General features: G+C 34.5%; 1 protein-coding gene across 2 annotated transcripts in view; it reads right to left on the minus strand.

Annotated features, from left to right (window-relative positions):
• The window catches only part of LOC114633050 (cytochrome P450 2C13, male-specific-like), a 42,173-nt gene extending 19,849 nt beyond the window's left edge, over positions 1-22,324 (minus strand). The window contains exons 1-6 of one of the 2 annotated variants that reach the window (XM_028781666.1): positions 22,099-22,322; positions 20,364-20,526; positions 14,493-14,642; positions 10,302-10,462; positions 7,507-7,683; positions 1,700-1,841 (exon numbers count right to left, since the gene is read on the minus strand). In XM_028781666.1, the coding sequence (XP_028637499.1) occupies positions 1,700-1,841; positions 7,507-7,683; positions 10,302-10,462; positions 14,493-14,642; positions 20,364-20,526; positions 22,099-22,263 (958 nt within the window). In that variant the 5' untranslated portion in view covers positions 22,264-22,322. Of the gene's footprint in view, positions 1-1,699; positions 1,842-7,506; positions 7,684-10,301; positions 10,463-14,492; positions 14,643-20,363; positions 20,527-22,098 lie in introns of both variants that reach the window. The other variant, XM_028781667.1, reaches the window with a different exon arrangement.
• Positions 22,325-23,866: the final 1,542 nt, after the last annotated feature.

Below are 23,866 nucleotides of genomic sequence, written 5' to 3' on the forward strand. Positions count from 1 at the left end.
CCCTTTTATGATTTAGCATTACTTCTAAGTATTCAAGTGGACGATTCAGCTCCCAGAATAAATGAGCACTTAATGAAATCATGAGAAGACACATTCCTTCTGTGTCATTTCTCATTCTTTATTCATTCCTGCAGCATCCACCAGGTGAATACCAAATCTGGGCCTTCTAACTCTAGTGCCCAGAGTAGTCTCTGAAATTGTCACCTTCTCTCATAGGCTATACAGGTACCTGAAGTTAATTACTTCCTGCAAAGTTACTTTAGACAATTGAATAGAAAACTCCTACAAGTTTTGAAAAAGAAGTCAACATAGGGAGCAAAATTTATGGTTGTAGAAATCTGTATGTTATGCTTTTCATCACATAATACAATCATGAGGTGCTCTTGAGAATTCTGGTGTAGTATCAAAACTTTAATTGTGGATTGGATATGAACCTTTGTGCTTTCTTTCCATTTTTTTATATTCTGGTATTTATTTTGTTATTTCTGATGTATGTTTGGAAAAAATTGTCCATTCAAAATATAGACATGTTTAAAGTGCATTACAGTCTGGGTGGTAGACTCAGCAGGTGATATTCATGAAAGGTGGAAAAAAAGAGCTCTGAGACTCTCTATTGAGCATTGCCAGTTCTCTACTTTCATCCTCTACACTGTTCTTTTCCTGTCAACCATTCAATGTTCTTTTACACATGGATTTCTGTTGACTTTTAAAAATAATTCTGTTTTATGTGTTGGTAAATCTCATCTAAAATGTGACATAATTAAGAAAACAGTGGACAGAGCAATCTCTGGTTTTCAACCTGTGTTTTTATTTAAAATTGTTAGATGCAAAGAGGGAACCTTAGGGACACTAGAGAGGCATAGTATGCTTTTCCTATTCTATAGCATATGTTCCCCTGTCATGTCCAGGATATTTTCCCCATCAATCTTCATTATTATTGGATTATAGTTATATTAAGAAAGATTCTCTTGTTTACTGTTGTCTTGTTTTCCTAACTTAAATGACCTAATTCTATCGCATAATTATGATATTGTCATCTCTATAGATATTGACACAGGATGGAAAATGTGGTTCATTAATGTTGAATAACTTTTTGTATGTAAACAAAAAATTTACAGTAATGTTATATGTAAAATGAAATTTTTTGGTATATTAGGAAAAATATTGTTGATCACAATTTGCATTAAACACAAAAAACTTTCTATACTATATATTTGATATCATAATCTAGATATCAAAGCTAGTATATTTATTATGAACCAAATAATTTAAAGTGCTTCACAGAATAAAAAAAAAATCTCAGGAAAACACCTGCAATACTAAACTATACTTTATGCTATAATGATCTGGGTTTCCTTTAACTACTCCAGAATTAAATTTATCAGAATGAAGAATGCAACTGCAAGAATTCATCTGTTCTGAAAGCCTCAATTTGATGATGAAAACATTATGCAACCATGGCACAATGTATGCTCAAGGTGATTACCACAAATCACCTGCCAGAGAACATAGACAAAAGACTATCCTTGATGGCTTTTTAAAGAGCAAAGACATCTTCATTTTATTCAGTCATCATTCTCATTAAAGCAAATGGAACAGAAATTTAAATGCTGACATTTTGAATAAGAATGTCCAGGATACCATGTGCATCTTCCAAGCGTCTTCTAGTAATGCTGTGCTTCATAGCCTATGTCCTTACCTGTGATATGTGGGTGCTTCATCAAGAGCAGGAGAGCAATTCTCATTGTTGAGCTTAAAGACTCTGTCCCACCAAAAAACAGTTCAGTCACAAATGATGCCATGTGTTCCAGTGAATAGTTCAAGTGCTGATTGGCATTTTCCTAAGAATACAATTATCTAATAAATATTGTCCTTGAACAGTCAATTACATTTTAATATACAATATTGGAAAAAATCTATTGTTTTTTGATAACAGAATCTCAAAAGTTCATCAGTGGCAAAAGCTATTACACAATTTTAAGGATTACAGTGTAAATGTCTAAACTTCATTTGTCAAACTTATTTTTTCTGTTTGCCAAAATAGCAGTCTCAAGTTTATGTTCTTGTGTGTGTGTGTGTGTGTGTGTGTGTGTTTGCATGTGTATGTGTGTGTGTATAGTGCATAATAAGTTTACAGAAAATATGAAGAGAAGCTGATTTAGTTTGCTGTCTATTCCAATTAAAACACATGTAAGGAAAGATTTAGGTTTCATCTTATCTGCACATATAAATATGAATTTATTCAAAGAAAGCTATTCATTTAAAATAACAAGAATCTTAAAAGACACTTGACTGTATTGCCTCATGTCTCCATTGCTATGTCAACACTGGGTTACAGTGAATCTCTTTGTACCTGGGTTCCACAGATTCTTTATGTTTCTAAGGCATTCTTAACTAGATTTCTCCTTATTTGTTAGGAAACACAATTTGATTTGTACACATAGGGAAGTTGGAGCCATTATGCTAGCTGCTTCAAGTCTGTAAAAGAATTTGCTTTAAATATTTTTCTCAGAGCTTTTCATGGGCTAACTATATCTGCACAGTCTGCACAAAGTTCAAGTTTTATAAATGTGGTAATGAATCACTCTTAGCAAGATTAGGTAGGTTCACTGAAAATACAACCAGACTCTACACTATGTGGAAGTCAATTAGCAATATGATCTATGTAATGTCGAAAGATTGACAATGTATATGTCAAGACAAGATACAATGTCATGAATACAGAACATCACACATTTGTGCTCTTCATAATATAAAGCAGAGAAGGTGAGGAAAGCAAGTGACAAAGCTACAAAGATGGTGTGCTGCAGGTTTGTCAACAAGGTTATGACTTTAAATGTTGAGGCAGCATCTTAAAATAAAACATAATTATTGTTTTATGTCATCCTGATATCATCATGTTCTCTGTATGGACTTCAGTGCATCTAATATTGTATAACCAACATTATCAAAAGTATTAACATTATCTGTATTGATACCAACCAGACAAAGACACTCATCACCGTTTGTAATATAGCTTCATGGTTTTGCTAATCATGTAGCATTGATGGCTTGAAAATATCTTCTATTAATGTTGCTGGTTTAACTGGAGGTTTGTATGTAGGAGAATGAAAATAGATCCATATTTATCACCTTTCAAAATGCTCAAGTTCAAGTGGATCAAAGACCTCAACATAAAACCAAATACACTGAATCTTTTTTTTCAGAGCTGAGGACTGAACTCAGGGCCTTGTGCTTGCTAGGCAAAACATGCTACCACTGAGCTAAACCCCCAACCCAAGTCGGTTTTTTTATTAATCATTTTATTAGTTTATATAATAAATGTTATCCCTCTTTCCAATCTCCGCTCCACAAATTCCTAACCGAATTGGCCTCCAATTTGTCTCTATGGTGGTGCTTCCCCACCCATCCATTCCCATCTCATCCCTGGAGAATACTCCTTTTGTGCATCAGGTTTCCACAGGACCAAGTGCCTCCTCTCCCATTAAAGCCAGATGAGGAAGTCCACTGCTACAAATGTAGCCAGAGACATGAACCAGCCTATGTGTACACTTTGGTCTAGTTTCTGAGAGTTTAGGGTTTTGATTAATTCATACTGTTGTTCTTCCAGTGGATTTTCAATCACATTCATCTTCTTCAGCCCCTAATTCTTCCAATATATTTCCCAGGTTTGTCCCAGTGGATGGCTGTGAGTAACTGCATTGGTCTTAACCAATAAAATAGACTTTCAGCCAAAAGTTATGAAGCCAGATGGGTAGGGACACATTATATTTATCCAGGGAAAAACACACCATGAAAAAGTTTCAATAATGCTGAAATGCATGTGCACACATATTCATAAAAGAACCTTTACTAAAATGCATAACATGCATTGAACCCCATACAATAATAATGGGAAACTTCAATGCCACATTCTCAGTAATGAACAGGACTTTGAAACAGGAACTAAACAGAAACTAACAGAGGTTATTAACCAGATGGGATTAATAGACATCTACAAAATATCTCACCCTAAAACAAAAGATTACACCTTCTTCTCAGCACATCATGGTACCTTCTCCCAAACTGTCCATATAATCAATCACAAAACAAGCTTCAAAAGATATGAGAAAATTAAAATAATCCTATGTATTCTATCAGATCACTGCACACTAATACTGAAATTCAATAACAACACAACAAAGCAACAACAAAGACAAAAGAAAACCTACATAACCATAAAAACTGGACCATTCTATAATCAACGACAACTGAGTCAGGGAAGAAATTTAGAAAAAAAAAAGATTTCTAAGAACTCTCTGGATATTTTAACTTTGAATAGTGTGATTACCAATTTAAAGAATGCTACCCTGCTGAGCATTAATGCTATATATACTGCTGATAAAATTATCTATGTCCTGAGTTCAGTATTTCCATTTTAGTCAAGCTTCAAGAATGTCATATATAGCTTGATCATGCTAGCCCTTTTTGTCCTGGGAATATATTTATTCTGCATATTGTGTTAAAGCTTCTCTTTAGCATCATCACCATGTTGGGGGTCAAAATACATGTCTTGAAACTGAAAATGGACCCCCATACATAGTTATAAATTTAACAAGCTGGTAAGCCAAGAACAAGTAAGATTTTACACAGAGGCTTATCATCCTAAGACAGAAATGCATTGCTTTTGATAATGCATATTCCATGACAAGTAAGGAAGGCATTCTTGTCAAAATGTACAAAGACAGGCTCAGTTTTGTTTATGCAATAAAAAAGGGGGTGAGGCAGATAGCTTTTGAGGTTGTTAGGCAGGAATCTGACATTGGCCAAGGAAAAGGAAATGGGTTCTATGGCAGGAATCTTACATTGGCCAAGGACAAGGAAATGGGCTTCAGATAGAATCTGACATTAGGCTAGAACAAAGAAGTAATTTCAGGCAGGAATCTAAATCTTAGGCTAGAACAAAGAAGTAGGCTTCAGGCTTGAAAATGATTTTGGGTTAGGACAGGGAAGTAGGCTTAGATATTTTGGTCATCCTGATAAGGCCTTAGAAACAGTGATCATAAGTGATCACAGTGCTTTGCTTATTGCCTTGCCTGTTCTTTGACTATTTGTGTTTATTGTTTTGCTCATTCCTTGACTATTTTCAGCTATTATATTGCTAGTTCCTCAACCTAGAACTGACCTTAATATATGCATGTAATTAAAATTGTATAAAAGCAGATTAAAAAAAATAAAAGGATAAAACCCATGATATAATATTTCAATCTACATAGATAAAACATGTAGTTTTATAAAGAACTTACAGAAACACTGCTTAATTTGTAATTAAGTGAGAGAATTAATTTGAAGGTCATTGAATAAACATTATTGATTATTAAAATTATTAAGTAAATGAAAGCAAAATATTATGTACTTGGAAAAAAAAGGCTTCCTGGAATTTAAATGAAATTAATAGCATACCCAAACAGCATAACCACACTAATTGGACAGAATGAAAGCAGTGCTAAGAGAAAATTTGTAGCACTACAGGCTTCAGTAAAGAAGTTGGAGAAACCCTACACAAGAATCTTAACAGGAATCCTCAGAGCTCTAGAACAAAAAGAGGAAAACATACCAAAAACAAATAGACGGCAGGTAATACTCAAACTCAGGGCCAAAGTCAACCAAATATAAACAAGAAGAATGATACAAAGACTCAACAAATCAAAATCTGGTTCTTTGAGAGAATCAGTAAGATAGATAAATTGATAACCAAAGTAACTAAAGGGCCTAGAGAAAATATCCAAATTAACAATATCAGAAATGAAAATGGAGACATAACAACAGAAACTCAAGAAATTTGAAAAATACCTTAGGAACCTACAACAAAAGCCTATATTTAAGAAACTGGTAAATGAAGAAATGGATGAATTTCTGGACAAGTACCATGTACCAAAGTTAAATAAAGACCAAGAAAGCTATCTAAACAGGCCCATATCCCCTTAGAAAATAGAAGTCACTATAAACCTCCTAACAACAACAAAAAAAGGCCAGATGGATTTAAGCAGAATTCTATCAGACATTCAAAGAAGTGCTAATATCAATACTTCTCAAACTAGTCCACAAAGTAAAAATAAATGGAATACTACCCAATTCATTTTATGATGCCACAATCACTCTGACACCTAAACCACACAAGGACCCAGCAAAAAAGGGAACTTTAGATCAATTTTGTTTATGAATAGTGAAGCAAAGATACTCAATAAAATTCTCGTAAACTGAATCCAAGAACCCATCAAAAACCATAATTAGCCATTATCAAGTAGGCTTCATCTCAAGGATGAAAGGTTTCTTAAATGTGTGAAATTCTATTAATGCAATCAAGTATCTAAATAAAATCAAAGGAAAAAATTGCATGTTCATCTCATTAGGTGCTGAAAAAGCATTTCACAAAATAAAAGATACTTTCATGTTAAAAGATTTGAAGTGATAAGAAATTCAAGGCCCATACCTAAATATAATAAAAGCAATATACAGCAAACCACCAGCCAATATCAAATTACATGCAGAGATACTGGAAACAATCCATCTAAAGTCAGTTACAAAACAAGGATGATGATTTTCCCCATATCTATTTAATACATTCCTCAATGTTTTAGCTAGACCAATAAGACAGCAAAAGGACATCAAAGGAATAAAAATTGGCAAAGAAGAAGTCAAGGTATCACTCTTTGTAGATGGTGTGTAGTATACAAAGGAAATGCAAAAAAATTGTACCAGAGAACTTCTACAGCTGATAGAAAACTTGGATGAATAAAAATTTATGGCTGAATAAAAAATTTATCCAAATAAATCAATAACTCTTGCACTTCACCACTAGGAAAGGATATAAACAAAGGAAAAGGCTGAAAAACTGATTTCTAACAACAAACCTGAATATTATCAATTGTTTTATAAATTTGAGTGTCAAAGAAATTTTGGAAATTGTGTCTTTTTGCTGATAGTTAATCCTGACAAGACATCCATTAGACACCTATCATTAACCTCACTAGGGAAAATTCATTAAAAACTATTCTTAGAACTTTCATCCACCTACTCTTTCCCCTTGTTAAATGCAACCATCCATTCAAAGACCTCGGTTTGGTCTAGTGTTATAAATATGTCCATATCATTTTAAATATATAAGATATAAAAGTGATCCACACATTGGCTACGGATAATGAATATGTTCATGTTAATACAGATCTACCTATGATTTATAACCAAGTTGGGATTTGTTTCATCTTATCTCCCATATGCCGTGTCATTCTACTGTGCTTGATTAGTTTAATTTTCTTTTTGTTTTTAATTCAAAGTACAGGGCAATATGCTGAAATTAACAAATTCACTCATCTTCTTCCAGATATACCCACACATGTAATAAAAACTATTTTTTAAATGATGCTTGCATGATTTTAAACATCACTTATAAATTATTAGGTATTAAATGAACTATACAGTCCTTGACCAATTCACCAATTGTATAACTATATATTAACCTTTTACCTTAAGTCTTTGAATTAGTAAGTAGTCAATGAAGTCCTGAGGATTTGTAACATCCAATGATTCTTCATGTTCTTTAATTTTCTCCAAAAAGCAACTTTTAATATATATATAATTTTTAAAAAATATGTTATGATTTCCTGGACAATAATCAAGAAGTATAGGGAATGCATTGCAAACCTACAAAGAAATGCAAGAATTTACTAAATGAATGCACTGTAATGAATTAATTAAAATATGTTTATAACTTAATACATGACTTTTTTCATTGACAAATCATTGTATGAATGAAATTCATCTTGGATGGTTTGATTACAAATATGATAATTCTCTATTCTAGTAGAGGGAAAATTCTGTATAATGAACAAAGATCATAATAAATAATTTCACATTCACATATCTTTTGAGTTTATTTTTTGTTTTTTTAATTTTAAAATATGTAAATGCACTACTTTATTTTTATTGGATGTTTATTGATTTACATGTCATATGTTATCCCCTTACCTCATATCCATCCCCCACCCAGGAACCCCCTATTCCTTCACCCCTACTCCTGCTTCTCTGTGGATGTACCCCTACATACCCCCCACTTCCACCTCCCCACCCTCAAATTCCCACATACGGGGGCATCCAGCCTTCATGAGACCAAGGATCTCTTCTCCCACCTATGCCTGACAGGACCCTCCACCCTTACATATACAGCTGGAGCCATGGACCACTCCCTAAGTGCTCCCAGGCTGGTGGTTTAGACCCTGGGAGCTCTGGTTGGTTGGTGTTGTTGCTCTTCTCATGGGGCCGCAAACCTTTTCAGCTCCTACAGTCTTCACTCTACCTCCCCCATTGGGAACCCAATGTTCCGTTCAATGGCTAGCTGTGAGCACCTGCCTCTGATTATGTCAGACTCTTCCAGACCTCTAAGGAGACATCTATATCAGGCTCTTATCAGCATGCACTTCCTGACTTCCACATCAGCATCTACCTTTGGTGACTGCACATGGGATGGATACCCAGGTGGAATGGTCTCCAGACAGCCCCTCCTTCAGTTTCTGTATGTCACTTTGTCTCCATATTTGCTCCCTTGAGTATTTTGTTGCTCCTTCTAAGAAGGAGCGAAGCACCCCACTTGGTCTTCCTTCTTTGTGAGCTTCATGTGGCCTGTGAGTTGAATATTGCGTATTTCAAGGTCCTGGGCTAATAGCCAATAATCAGTGAGTGAATACCATGTGTGTTCTTTTGTGATTGGCTTACCTCACTCAGGATGATATTTTCTAGTTCCTTCCATTTACCTAGGAATTTCTCTAACTCATTGTTTTTAATAGCTGAGTAATATTCTATTGTGTAAATGTACGATATATTTTGTATCCATTCCTCTGTTGAAGGACATCTGGGTTCTTTCTAGCTTCTGGCTATTAAAAATAAGGCTACTATGAGCATAGTTGAGCATATATCCCTGTTATATGTTAGAGCATCTTCTGGGTATATGCCCAGGAGTGGTATAGCTGGATCCTCAGGTAATGCTATGTCCAATTTATTGAGGAACCACCAGACTGATTTGCAAAGTGGCTGCACCATCTTGCAGTCCCATCAACAATGGAGGCATGTTCTATATGGTCCTGGATAAACCCTTAGCCAGATTAACCAGAGGGCACAGAGACAGTATCCAAATTATTAAAATCAGAACTTAAAAGGGAGACATAACAACAGAAACTGAGGAAATTCAAAAATATCATCAGATCCTACAAAAAGTCCTATACTCAACAAAACTGGAAAACTTGGATGAAATGGATAACTTTCTAGGTAGATACCAGATACCAAAGTTAAATCAGAAGAAGATAAACCATCTAAACAGTCCCATAGCCCCTAAGGAAATATCAGCAGTCATTAAAAGTCTCCCCACAAAAAAAGCCCATATTCACATATCTTTTGAGTTTATAGAATGCTCATGTTAGTTACTTGATGATTCAGATAAACTCTGTCCTACAAGTTTGAATTACCATCCAATATAAGTTACTACTGCTCAGACTTTTAAAGTGACAATAAAAGTTTAAATTTTGCGGTGCACTGATTTATATAAGAAATCTAATTCCTGCTTTGAATTTCTATCTGACATGCAATGTCTATTTAGAAATAGGTAGAATTAAAAATACCCTGAAATCAATAATACACCACACGACTTTGTATTTTGTTCATGTTCACACTTTTTATTTGTAGAATAAAGTCATTGCGAGTTCATGCTAGGACATTTCTGTGAATGCGTTTATAGTCCACACAGTATTAAAATGTTTTTATTTTGATCTTGACCTGTTCCATTGTCAACTATCATCCCAGGTGACTCATCAAACAACTGTCATTACTCACTTTTCCTGAAAGCTTTCATTGCCAGTAATAATCTTCCCCATTTGAGAGAATATTCTTTCTTTGCTGAAGTATTCTTATCTAGTAATATTATGAAAATATGTTTAATTGTTTTAATGCAGCAAAGGAATTAACACTGTAATAGAATGTCCTATATGTGACTACCCACACTTGAAGAAGTGAATGGAATGATTTTACAAACAATCCTGTGAAAGTCACTGAGAAAATTCATGGATAGGCAACTAGCAGGGTTAAACCATCCTGGCATTTACCCCTTAGTTTTACTGCTTGTATAGTTTAGGGCTTATAACTCCCAGATATTCTTTCCATAATATCCTAGTCAGAATTGTAATACTGGTTACCTGACTACTTGTTCCCTATTGATTTTAACCTGTAAGAAAAATGGTATATGTGTTTTCAGAAGTAAAAGACCTTGGCTTTACCTGAAACCAGGGAGATCTCAAAAATTTAGTGCATTCCTTCAATTTTTCTATCAAGTTGAGAAAATCCTTATCTTCATAACTAAAACAATTCTGGAAAATAATGGAACACAAGACATTGCAGGGAGCACATCCAATGATGAATTGAGGATCACATGGTGAGCCTAAAAGTTTGAGACAATTGTTAAATTCTTAGAAATATACATACATTTGAACTTTCTTACAGGTTAAGGTACTTTAGAAATTGTAAGTGATAACTTAATTATGAAAATACTTAACGGTTATGTACTAATCTGGTGAAGAATCATGATTATATTGACCATAAACCTGACTTGGTTTTTTTTTCTCACTAGTTAAATAAGACTGTTCACTACCATAAACAAGGACCTTGATTTAAATAGTATAACATCCTAAAAATTAGCCATTATTTCAGCATATATTATTCAGTACATAAAGTCTGAAGAATGCCCAGAATAAAGTCTTTATTTTTATAACCATGTAAATGTCTTCCATATGTGGCCCCAACTAGTGTTCCAAAAGAAACATTCAATAGCTATACAAACACCAGTTGTTCAATGATATTTATGGACTTCCTGGAGGTCTCTGTGCCTATTCATAGACTATTCACACTGATAGATTTCTTGAACTGGGTGTAGCATGTTAAGCCACTGAAGTGTTTATGCATAAGTATTGCACTTTTGGTTGATAATGGAGAATAGTTTTCAGCATTACATAGTTAAGCTACGTTGTATTCATCTTTTCAAATGGCATCAATGTCACTGTTTTCATCTTTGTTGTCTGATCCTATAGATTCTACCTTTGGTACACTGACAGCCTTAGAATACATTGCTTATATATTTTCATGATCATTTTATTTCTCATTACTAGAAATTTGTTTCTATACTTACTCCATGCGTTTAATAGACAGTTCAAATTTGACATGAGTCATTTTGACACATTCATTTATGTCATATTTTCTTAGAGATCTTTTCTGACCATCTAATGAAAACTTATGCTACTCAAAGATCTGCATCAAACATATCCTTCTAGAAGCTTATATCCTTTCGCTTTTTATTTATTTATTATATTTTTGTAATAGGGTCACAGTCCAACATGTTTACCTTTTCTTTTCATTTTTGAAATCAATATTCTATTTTTATAGTGTTATATCTAATAATTGTTGGTACCAACAAGCTTTACAAGAATTACCTATTGTTTGTTTCTTTGGCTTGACACATAGATGTATTACAGTATTCAAATTCAGGCCAGAGTACTAATTTTTTGTTATATCCATTCAACACATCTTGCAACTTATTCATCTCATGAGATCTACTGACAATATACCACTTATTACTGACATCAAACAGGGTCTATGTTCCCAGGTCTCAACCAAAATACTGATTGGGATACACTGTAGATCTTTGCATTGTAACTCTTGTTTCCATTTACTATGCTCTCAATCTTGGCAACAAAATGAGGCAAGTTGATTTGATAGAACAGATCTGAAAGACAGGTATTTTCTCTAATTGGTGACTTAATCAATATGATGAAGAAATCATTGAATGTAACATTTTGGTTTCTGCACACTGAAGAGAAGGGGAAATGACTTCAAGAATTCTTGGTTCTGGCATGAAAATATTTTTATCACTAAGCCTGCAAGCTCTTTCTTGTGTGCTACATTTTCTCACTGTAGGTACCAATGGATGTACACAGCTCACTCTCTCAAATAATGAAATGAATCCAATGGGATTTTTCATAGATTGTGAGAAAGAGGCACTGAAATCCTGTTGGGTTGGAAGAGTTTATGTGCTTGTGTGAGGGACGAGTGGCAAGTAGAGGAGCAGATCCTACAATGTCCATATCCATGCCAATAATACCAATCTTGGAAATTTGTAGGAAAAAGGTCTATGATCCATGAGGAAATCTGAGTTCCAGATCAGTCTTGTTTATAACCTAGTTCTATGAGACTCAGATCTACTCAGAGAAATAATATCTCTAAAACAAACACAAATAAAAAACAAATATAACCAAAATCAAAACAAGCAAAAAAACACAAAATCTATTTGAACAGTGTAGTGGAAATATTTGGAGTCATATACATGTAGTGACATTACAGAGTTAGACAGTTCAAATTAAAAAACCAGGACACATCACTCTTACATATGAAGAATTTGTAATGTCAACAACTACTAAGTATTTCATGGTATATTCATATGAATAAGTATTATGGGAGCATTAACTCTTTAGTGTCTCTACAAGGTAAAGCAAATGCTATTAGAAAACAAATGAATACTTTCACAGCTTCATTTTTCAAACAGTGAATTTTACTGTCTAAGAAATAAATATGTCATGATAATACCCATTGTGAAAGTATAATAAAAGCAAAATTTGATGGAAACTAATAATAATGGGAGAAAAAGGAGGGAAAACATTATTAGGTCAAACAAAGCCAAAATGCATAATGTACTATTTCAAAAATGTCTTCATGATCTCAACCCAGTATGCAGTACAATTGCAACAATAGCATTTACTGAAAAGAAAGTCAATATTCATCATGGCCAAACTTCACATTTATTATATTTAAGGAAAACGAAAATTTATGGATATTTTCCATTAACTGTTCAGGTATTATATTACAAAATTGTTTAAAGTGTATGCATTATATTTATCATGTGATTTACATCACATGAAGGTGAAAAAATAATGACCTTTAATGCTGGTTAGTTTCAGTCAAGTTGACACAAACTACAGTCAGTATAAAGAAAGAAGCTCAGCTGAGTAATAGCTCCATGTATATAATCTGGGATCATGTCTGTATACTCTTTGTTCATCACTGATGATGGGGTATGCTAAAGTCACTATGGGCTTGTGATTCTGAGCTGTAGAAAAAGACAGTGAGAAAGACATGGGGAACAAATCACTGAGCATCTTTCCCCCATGTTTTCTGATGAAGTTAATGCCTCCAAGTTCCTTCTTCGTGGTCTTGCACTGGTTGTCAAAACAGTAAGCCATGTGAAATCACCAACAACTTAGTTTGTTCTATGTTTTCTGGCAGAAACAAAAACAATTACAATCTATGAGAGCATGATTGTTTCTTTTTATTGCTTTCAGTAGTGAAATTTCTGTGATCAATAATCAAAATTGTGATGTTGTATTGAAAGTGATCATAAATTATGTTGATTCAAAAAAGGTCACATGAGTTTATAAAGTTAGACAATTATACATGTAGAATTTGTTGAGATTACTGATGATATACCAGGAATTTCTCAATTTACAATAAATAACTGTATATAAAACATACAATACTTTTAAGTAAAGAGGATGAAATGAAAGAATTTGAGATTATTTTTATTGTGGATGCCATTCACATGGTAAATATGATTGTCATACTTTTACTATAGTTTAAAGTAAAAACAATGTCAAAACGTATTCATGTAGAAATATACAAAACAATGTAATACTTACTTTGAAAGTACTAACTGACTAGCATCCAGAGTGTTAGTAAAATTACAGCTATCAATTTTGTAATACAAAATCTATAAAGGTCAACATGACTTCCAAGACTGAAGGCACAGTGAAATGCTAGAGGCAGTGAAACTGTTTCTAGCTTAGTTGAATGAATCACTTTACTAGTTTGCATTTGTAAATAAATTTTGAATGCTTTATGTTGAAGTGTGTTTTAGTAAAGGTAATTAATCAAAATATTAAAAGATATCTAAGAAGAAATAATAACATTCTTACATCATGATAAAATCAGAGATGCAAAAGTTGATCAAAGTTATATTATGATCAGTTGTGAATTGAAAAAAAATCCCTCACACTACTGTTACCAGAAACTATAAACATGATTGTAAAAGGCCACTTATAAACTTGAATGAAGCAGTGTTACCTATTGCTCTTCACAAAAGAAAAATAATAATAATGATAAGGAATCAAATACTATCTAGTACATACTCCTTGCATTTATATGGTAAAAATTATCATTGACTGTCATCCTCTCATGATAGCATGCAATAAAAAAAGGACATTTGTACTTAGGTGAATTTATGATTCTGCAATTCATTAAAATTAACATGAGACCTACATTCATGATGTCTCATTAGAAAAAATAATCTTACAATAAAACAGAAAAACTTGTCCCATAAAGACATGCATAAACAAAGATATAAAAGTCAGATCCTAACCTCCACTTACCATTGGTTTTCTTTAGTTCTTTCACGAGCCGCTGTGCTTCCTCTTGCACTCTGGCCTCAATTGTCTTTTTCCCCATAAACAAATTCTTCAGGGTTGTGAGCGTGAATTGTCTTGTGAGTTTCCATACATTTCCATGGCTAAAACCAATGTCTAAATAAATTGAAACAACCCTTATGGCCTGTGCCTTCCACCAGGGAACATCATCAGCATGTCTATGCCTACAAAGATGCCATAGTCTCAAGGCCTTACAAGAGATGTGTTGCACACAGGACAACAGATAAGGGAACCCCCCAATTAATCACAGAAGTTGAGAATCATGAGGAACCCAGCAGACTCTGGTCTGATCTTTTTTGGACTAAGTTCACCTCAATTCTGGCCTGTAACTTCAGTCAGAGCAGGTCATCAGCTTCTCTTTCCTTCTTAAGAGCCAATTGTCAGAAGGCATTCCCAGGATATCTATTGCATACAGAATAACAGATACCACAGTCTGAAGGCCTCCCAGGATGTCTGTTGCAGCCAGGGCTACAGGTCGTTCAGGAGAGCTACAGCAACCCAGAGACAAGGAAGACAGGCTCCAGAGAGACACATCCAGGTGAGGTAACACCAGAGATAACAAGTTGGAGAGAGGCAGGCACAAGACCATAAGCAACAGAAGCCAAAATGCTTTATCAACATCAGAACCCACAGCAAACCCTGGGTTCTTCAACACACCTGAAAACCATTATGCCGAGTTAAAATCTTATCTCATGAAGATGATAGAATCGTTTGAGGAGATCATAAATAACTCACTGAAAGAAACACAGGAAAACACAGGTAAACAGATAGAGGCCTTTAAAGATGAAACAAATAATTTCCTTAAAGAAATACAGGAAAACACAATCAAATAGGTGAAGTGATTCAACAAGCCAGTCCAAGTCCTAAAAATGGAAGTAGAGACAAGAGATAAATCACAAATGGAGGAAACCCTGGAAATGGAAAACAATGTAAAGGAAGGGGTCAGGAGCTGCACATGTAAGCATCAAAAACCGAATATAAGAGATAGAAGAAAGACTCTCAAGCATGGAAGATAATGTAGAAGATATTGACACTTCAGCCAAAGAAAATTCAAAATATAAAAAATTACTAACTCAAAAAATCCAGGAGACTCAAGACAGAATTGAAGAGATGAAATCTAAGAATAATAGAAATAGAATATAGGAAAGAGTCACAGTCCAAAGGATCCAAAAACATCTTCAACAAAATCATAAAATACTTCACCAACCCTAAGAAAGAGATGGCTATAAATGTTCAAGAAAGTTACAGATTTGACCAGGAAAGAAAGTTCTCTTGCCACATAATTATCACAACAATAAATGCATAAAACAAAGAAAACATATTGAAAGTTGTAAGGGGAAAATGGCCAACATACAAAGACAGACCTATCAGAATTACACCAGACTTCTCAACAGAGATTGTAGTAGACAGAAGAACCTAGATAGAATTCATGAAAGCCTTTGGGGGAAGACAAATGTCAGCCCAGATGAATACCCTGCAATATTCTTAGTCATTATAGATGTAGAAACAAAAATATTGTATGACAAAACCAAATTTAAGCAATATCTATCTATCAATCCTGCCCTACAGAGGATTGTAGAAGCAAAACTCCAACACAAGTAGATTACCTACTACATAAAATATAACAGTAAATATTATCTGTCTTTGATATCTTTCAATATCAACAGACTCAATTCTCAATAAAAGACTAAAGCTAAAAGCCTGGATATATGAGCAAGATGGACAGGACAGAAATAAACCATGTAGAAACAATTACAGTGATACAAAGAATCACCAAAACAGAAAACCAGGTTTGTTTGTTTGTTTGTTTTAGAAAGTCTGCTAGATAGATAAACCCCAAGGCAAACTAACCAAAGGGCAAAATCAGAAATGAAAAGCGAGGCATGAAAAGAGATACTGAGGAAATTCAAAACAAAAACTTCAGATCATATTTAAAAAGTCTATACTCATCAAAATTTGAAAATATAGATGAAATAGATAGTTTTCTAGACTTATATCGCATACAAATTTAAATAAAAAGAAGGTAAACGATTAACAGTGACATATACCTTAAGGAAATAGAAGAAAAATCCTACCAACCAGAAAAAGCCAAGGGCCAGATTCTTTAGTGCAGAATCCTACATGTCCTTCAAAGAAGATCTAATACTAACACTTCTCAAAATATTCCATTAAATAGAAACAGAATGAATATTACCTAATACGTTCCATGAAGCCACAATTACACTAATATGTTAACCAAACAGTGGTCCAACAAAAAAAGGATTTCAGAACAGTTTTGCATATGAATATTGATGCAAAAACACTCAATTAAAGTCTAGAAATGTGAATACAAGAACATACCAAATACATCATTCACAACATTCAAGTAGACTTTACCAAAAAAAATTCAAGGTTGATCCAATATACAAAAAAAAAAAAATCCATTGCTGGCATCCACTATATACACAAATTCAAAGAAAAAGAATCACATGATCATCTCAGTATACATATGAAAAGCCTTTGATAAAAGACAACAACCCTTCATGTTAAAAGTATTGGGGAGATCAGGAATTGAAGGCCCATAGATAAATATAATAAAAAGTAACATACAGTAAACTAATAGACAATATCAAATTAAATGGAGAATTGCTTCAATAAATCCCACTAAAATCAGGGACAAGAAAAGGCTGCCACTCTCTCCATATCTATTCAATATAGTACTCAAAGTTATAACCAGAGCAATGAGACTACAAAAGGAGATCAAGAGAATACAAATTGACAAAGAAGTGAAGATATCATTATTTGCAGATGATAACATAGGATACATGAGCAACCCCAAAAATTCAACCAATAAATTTCTACATCTGATAAATAACTTCAGCAATGTGGATGAACATAGAATTAAGTCATAAAAGTCAGTAACCTTTATTCAACAAATGTTAAGCAGGCTGAGAAAGAAAATAGAGAAACAACATACTTCACAATACTCGAAAATAATATAAACTTAGTGTAACTCTAATCAAACAAGTGAAAGATGTATACGAACAGAAACTTCAAGTGTCACAGGAACGAAATCACAGAAAACCACAGAAAATGGGAAGATCTCCCATGCTCATGAATATGTATGCTTAACATAGTAAAAATGGCAATCCTACTGAAGGTAAGCTACACATTCCATGAAAATGCAACAAATATTGCAACTCAACTATTAACAAACATGGAAAGAGAAAATTTCAATTTCATATTTAAAAAAAACAAAAACAAACAAACAAAAAATGAGGATAGCAGAAACAACTCTTAACAATAAAAGAACTTCTAGGAGAATCGCCATGCCTTAACTCAAACTGTACTAAACAGCAACAATGATAAAAATAGAAGCATAGTGGTAAGAGACAGACAGGTCAAAAAACTGAGTAGAGCTGAAGAGCCAGTAATAAATCTATACTTGATCTTTGACAAAGAAGACAAAAATATACAATGAAGAAAAGAAAGCATCTTAAATAAATGATGCTGATTTACCTGGCAGTCAGTATGTAGAAAACTGAAAATAGAAACATATTTGTCACCTTGCAAAATCTCATGTTTAAGTGGATTAAGGACCTCGACATAAAATTAGATGCATTCAATCTAATAGATGACAAAGTGCGAAAGTGCATTGAAATCATTGGCATGTGGTTGGGGGTACAGTATGGTGGATTTCCTAAACAGAACTCCAATAGCTCAGGCTCTAACATAAATAATTGACAAATGAAACTTCATAAAACTGAAAATCTTCTGTAAGGAAAAGGACATATTCAATAGGGCAAACCAGCAACTTACAGATTTGGAAAATGTCTTTACTGACCCCATATCTGATAGAGGGCCAATTTCCAAAATACATAGAGAACTCAAGAAGCTACCTAACAAGTCACCAAACAACCCAATCAAAAATAGTTTATAGAACTAAACAGAATTCACAACAGAGGAGTCTTGAATGGCTGAGAAGCACGTAAAGATATGTTCAAAGTCCTTAGTGATCAGAGAAATGAAAATCAAATGACCCTTATATTCCATCTTACTGCAATCAGAAAGGCTAATATCAAATCTCAAGTAATACCACATGTTGATGAGGATGCAGAGAAAGAGGAGCCCTCCTAATTTGCTGGAGGGATTGTAAACTGGTACAACAATTCTACAAATTAGTCTGGAAGTTCCTCAGAAAATTGGAAATAGATCTACCTGAAGACACAGCTACACTACTCTTAGAAATATATCCAAAAGGTACTCTACCATATCATTGGAGCACATGCCCTACTATGTTTATAGTGGACTTATTTGTGATAGCAAGAATCTGAAAAATCCAACTGTTGCAAAAAAAAGGATACAGAATATTTGGTTCATTTACAGAATGGAATATTACTCTACTCTATTCTAGTCTATTCTATTAAGAACAAGGAGATCATGAGTTTTGCAGGCACATCGACAGAAATAGAGAACACCATCCTGAGTGAGGTAACTCATACACAAAAGAACATGCATATGTTGTAGTCATTAATAAGTTGTTGTTAGCCAAAAAAGTATAGAATAACTTGAATACAATTCAAATAACTCAAGAAGGTCAACAAGACGAAGTGTTTGAGGGAGGATGTTTCAATCCCACTTGGGAGGAACAAAACAATCACAGGAGGCAGTGGGAGAGAGGGATCTCAGAGAAACATAGTAGGGGTATGGGAAAGGGCAAACGTGATCAGGTATGTGGGGGACACAGGAGAGAAGCTCTCAGGGCAGAAAATATATAACTTTGAGAGGTGGGAGGTAGTGGGACCTTCTAGAATGTACCGGAGACCTGGGAGACGAGAAACTCTCAGGACTCAAAGGGAGCGACCTTAGATGAAATGCTCAACTTTGTGGAGAGGGAGCTTATAATGTTCACCTCCAAGAGAAACAGATGACTTTAAGTGGAGGGAAGGGTTTGCCACAACACAGTCAAACTCTGACCCAAAATTGTCCCTGTCTAAAAGACCTGCAAGCAAAAAAATGGAGATTAGAGTGACTGAAACATGGTCCAGTGAATAGTGCAACTTAAGATCCATCTCAAGGGAATCTTCAAAGCCAGACACTATTACTGATTTTATGGTGTGCTTACAGACAGAATACTGGCATGGCTGTCATCTGAGTGGCCTAATGAACAACTGACAGTAAGATGAAGATATTAAAACCCAACAATTTGACTGAAGTCAGGGACTCCTGTGTTGAATTACGGAAAAGTATGAAGAAGATGTGTCAGATTAACCCCATTGGTAGACCAGTATACCTAAATATTACAGACTCTGGGGTTCTCTCAGATACTGGGACACCAACCAGGTGGCATACACAAGCTGTTCCAAGTCCCTGGACACATATACATCAAAGAACTGCCAGATTGGGCCTCTGTGGATGAAAAGGGATGTATCCCTCTGGAGACTTGTGGACCCAGGGATTGGGGAGACCTGTTGGAGTACAGGGGAGCAGGGAACATCCTCTGTGAGACATGGGTAAGGAGGAATAGGATGAGAAATTGTAGGTGGGCAGACTACTATCTGTAAAAAAAAAAAAATGTAATAAAAAAAAAAGAAAGAGAAAGAGAAAGAAAATTTGGACCAGACAATGAAAATCCCAGAAACATGATGAGAAAACAAGTGGCAACCATAGAAGGGTCCCAATGTATGCCTGAAAAGCAAGCATGACCTCTATTCTCCACCTTTCAGATCGTTCTGGAAACTGCACAGTATATAGATAAGCACACGCACACACACACAACACAGACACACACACACACACACACACACATCACACACACACACACATAGACACACTTACGGCGGCCTTGAGAAACTTTATCCAAAATTGGGAACCTTCCTCTTTCAGAGAACTCTTCTCCATGATCAATGAGGGCTTCTTTCACTGCCTTATAGCCATGCAATACCACAGTAGGCTGTGAGCCAAAATATAGAGTGAACACTGGGCCATAGGTTTGCGAAAACTGGGAAGAAATAGCAAATATAGATAGTGAAAATTTTTCATTGTATTTTTCATAGAGTCAATCTATTAAGCCTGATGATAGCATTGAGTTATAATATATTTATTCAGAAAAACCCAGTTTAAAGTCTATAATTAATTAAATTATGATGATTACTGTATATGGATGACCTACAGTGTATTGACAATCTCCCAAAATGCTGACACACTAAGGCCAGAGGATTATCACACTAAGATATTAATCATACAACACAAAGAAACTGTAGCAAAATATCCACATTTATTTCCAGCGTTCCATTGCAATGAAGTAGACTCCAAATCAGCACTCTGCATATTCAAAATTAGATACCTGAGCATGACTTTGATGGTAACTTCATACTGAGATGGACTTCAATAGTCAGATTAGTGAGGCAGAACCAGCTGGGAAACACTTCCTCTTATAACTAGAGAGCCTAGTGATGAAGAGTAGAAATCTACAACCCTAGATTACCACAAATGCTTGATTCCCATTCTCATCAATTGTACAAATGTACATAGTGTGGGCATCATACAAACTGTACCATAGCATACAGAATCTCAGAAAAAAATCCTACTCTCATTAATCAGCATTGTATACCGAAGTCAAAGTCTATGAATGGAATAAAAAGTGACTGAAAAAAGACCACTTATGGTACCACACATTGATTATGGCTTTTATTTCCTGTATGAGATCTTGCACAGTGGATTTACTTCAAATTGGACCAGTCAATTCTTCAGTGTATAGCATTGATATCAAATCCAAGAACACTTCATGTCTAAAATTCTGAGTCATGTAATTAAATAGTTCTTACTCTTCATCTTCAGTCAAAATAATAGAAAATGATTGTAAAAATAATATTTCAAGAAGACGAAGACATAGCTTTGAATGAGAGTCCCAACAAGCAGAGGACTCTGACAGGTACACATACCTATACCCAAATCAATAGACTGATGATGGGATCCCAGTGGTTGAATCAGGTAAAGTCTTGAGGAAGCTGAGGTGGGTGATCCCATATGCAAAACAGCAGACTCAACTAACCAAGACCCCAGAGAACCACCAACCAGGCAGCATACACATGCTGGATCGAGGGCACTGACACATATGCAACAGAGGAATGTCTGGCCCAGCCTCAGTGTAAAAAAAAGCACCTAACCCTTGAGAGACTTGAGGTTACAGGGATTGGGAACACCTGGCATGGTAGGTTCTCTCTCTCTCTCTCTCTCTCTCTCTCTCTCTCTCTCTCTCGCTCTCACTCTCTCTCTCTCTCTCGCTCTCACTCTCTCTCTGTACACACATGCACACACACACACACACACACACACACACACACACACACACACACACCTGTATTTCAGGTTCTTGAATTTGAAACCTAGAGCATTACTAATTTTCTGACCAGAATTAGAGGTAAAATTTAAAAAGAAAAAACATAAAACTTTACAGTCTTTGACTTTATACTCATTTTCACAGTATTTTTCCAGTAATATAAGTTCATTGAAAGCAGCATGATTTATGTCTCCCTTCGCAGTATACCTGAAGAACATATGGCATACTCACATGGGCTAAGGATTGGGAGGTGTCATTCAAATCAATCTGGAGAAAATTGCCAATAATTGGCAGAGGAGTTGGGCCAGGAGGGAGCTTTCCTCTTCCAGAGCTCAGTCTCCACAATGAAAAGAGAAGAAAAGCAAGACTGAGTACCAAGATCACAACTAGATCCATGGAGATCCTTATTACTGGCACAGGTGTGATCAGGCAGTCCAGAGATTTTATAATACATCCCCAGAATCAAGATTTTGTGCTTGATCAACTTTGTGCAATCAACTAGCTACTGTATAACTTTCTTCCAGATGGACTTTGTCTCAATGATAAGGCAAAATAAGCTCTGAAACTTGTCATTTTTGTAGGTTGTCTGTAAGAGATTTTGTCTTAATTATATTGAGTTGTGACACATATTACTGATAAATATAATCTTTCAAGATTTGAAATATACTTGAGATAATTTTTAAAATGTGTTTATTAATGTAATTGTACTGAAATTCTGTCAGTTTCCTATTTCCTATTTTATGTAAAATATCTAATATTAGCAATTCTTTATTTTTTCTGTAATCCATGTTTCTTCACATAATCAGTTTTTTCTATCTATCTATCTATCTATCTATCTATCTATCTATCTGTCTGTCTGTCTGTCTGTCTGTCTATCTATCTATCTATCTATCTAATCTTTCTGTATGTGTGTATGTGTGTATATATATACACACACACATATATATATGTATATATATACATATATATATGTATATACCATATTGCTTATGTATATATAAACAGTATGCATATGGTTTATATATAAAGTTATAAATATGTGTATGTTGATATACATATATATGTGTGTGTGTACATATGTATCTATATATACATATGTTTATATACCATATTGCTAATATATATAAACAGAATGCATATATATGGTAAAGATATAACTTTGTGTATATAATATATATATATAGTAAACATAAATACTATCTCCTATGTCTGTTTAATGTTAATTATAAATATGTATTTCTTTTTGTAGAGTTGAGGTCTATGGAGCTTTTCTTACTTATGCAAGCCTTTCTGTTAGTGTTATCCCTCTAGGATATTTTGGGGAAAATATTTTGGTGAGATTTTATGGGTAGACTTGCAGATATAAGACACAATCACTTGAGTTAACATTCAGATACAGAAAAATTCCTCAAAATCTTCATTTGTAAGGTAGAGGCCATGTGAGAATTTGTATTGTATGGATATGTTGTGTTTGCCATGATTTGTATGTATTTAATATAATCACACTTTAGACCTCTGGCTGCTTAAAACTCATACCACTTCGAGTTCTTCCTACAAAAGCTAGATAGATATGGATATAAGATCATATGCATGTTTAATTGTGTATTTAAATTGGTTCTTGCTAATTTAAACATATGAACATTAGCTTTAATTATAAATGGAGTAGAGCTCTAATATTTGCTTTAAATAACACTGCTAACAGAAAAAAGAAAAATATAAATATCTCATATTAGTAAAACATTTTAATAAGAAAACATGTTAAATTGCTACCTAGAGAAAGCTGTGTGACTTTGGTTTCTGTGAAATCTAATGGAAGACCTAGGCACCCCCTCCTCTTTCTCTGTTTCTGTCTCTGTCTCTCTCTCTGTCTCTATCTCTGTCCTTGTCCCTTTACCTGTCTCTGTCCCTGTGCATGTGCATGTCCCTGTGCCTGCGCCTGTCCCTGTCCCTCTCCTCCTCACTCTTCCTCTCCCTGTCCCTTTGCCTGTACATCTCTCCC

The sequence above is a fragment of the Grammomys surdaster genome, unplaced genomic scaffold (genome assembly GCF_004785775.1).
Source record: "Grammomys surdaster isolate TR1022 unplaced genomic scaffold, NIH_TR_1.0 513, whole genome shotgun sequence".
NCBI lineage: Eukaryota > Metazoa > Chordata > Mammalia > Rodentia > Muridae > Grammomys > Grammomys surdaster.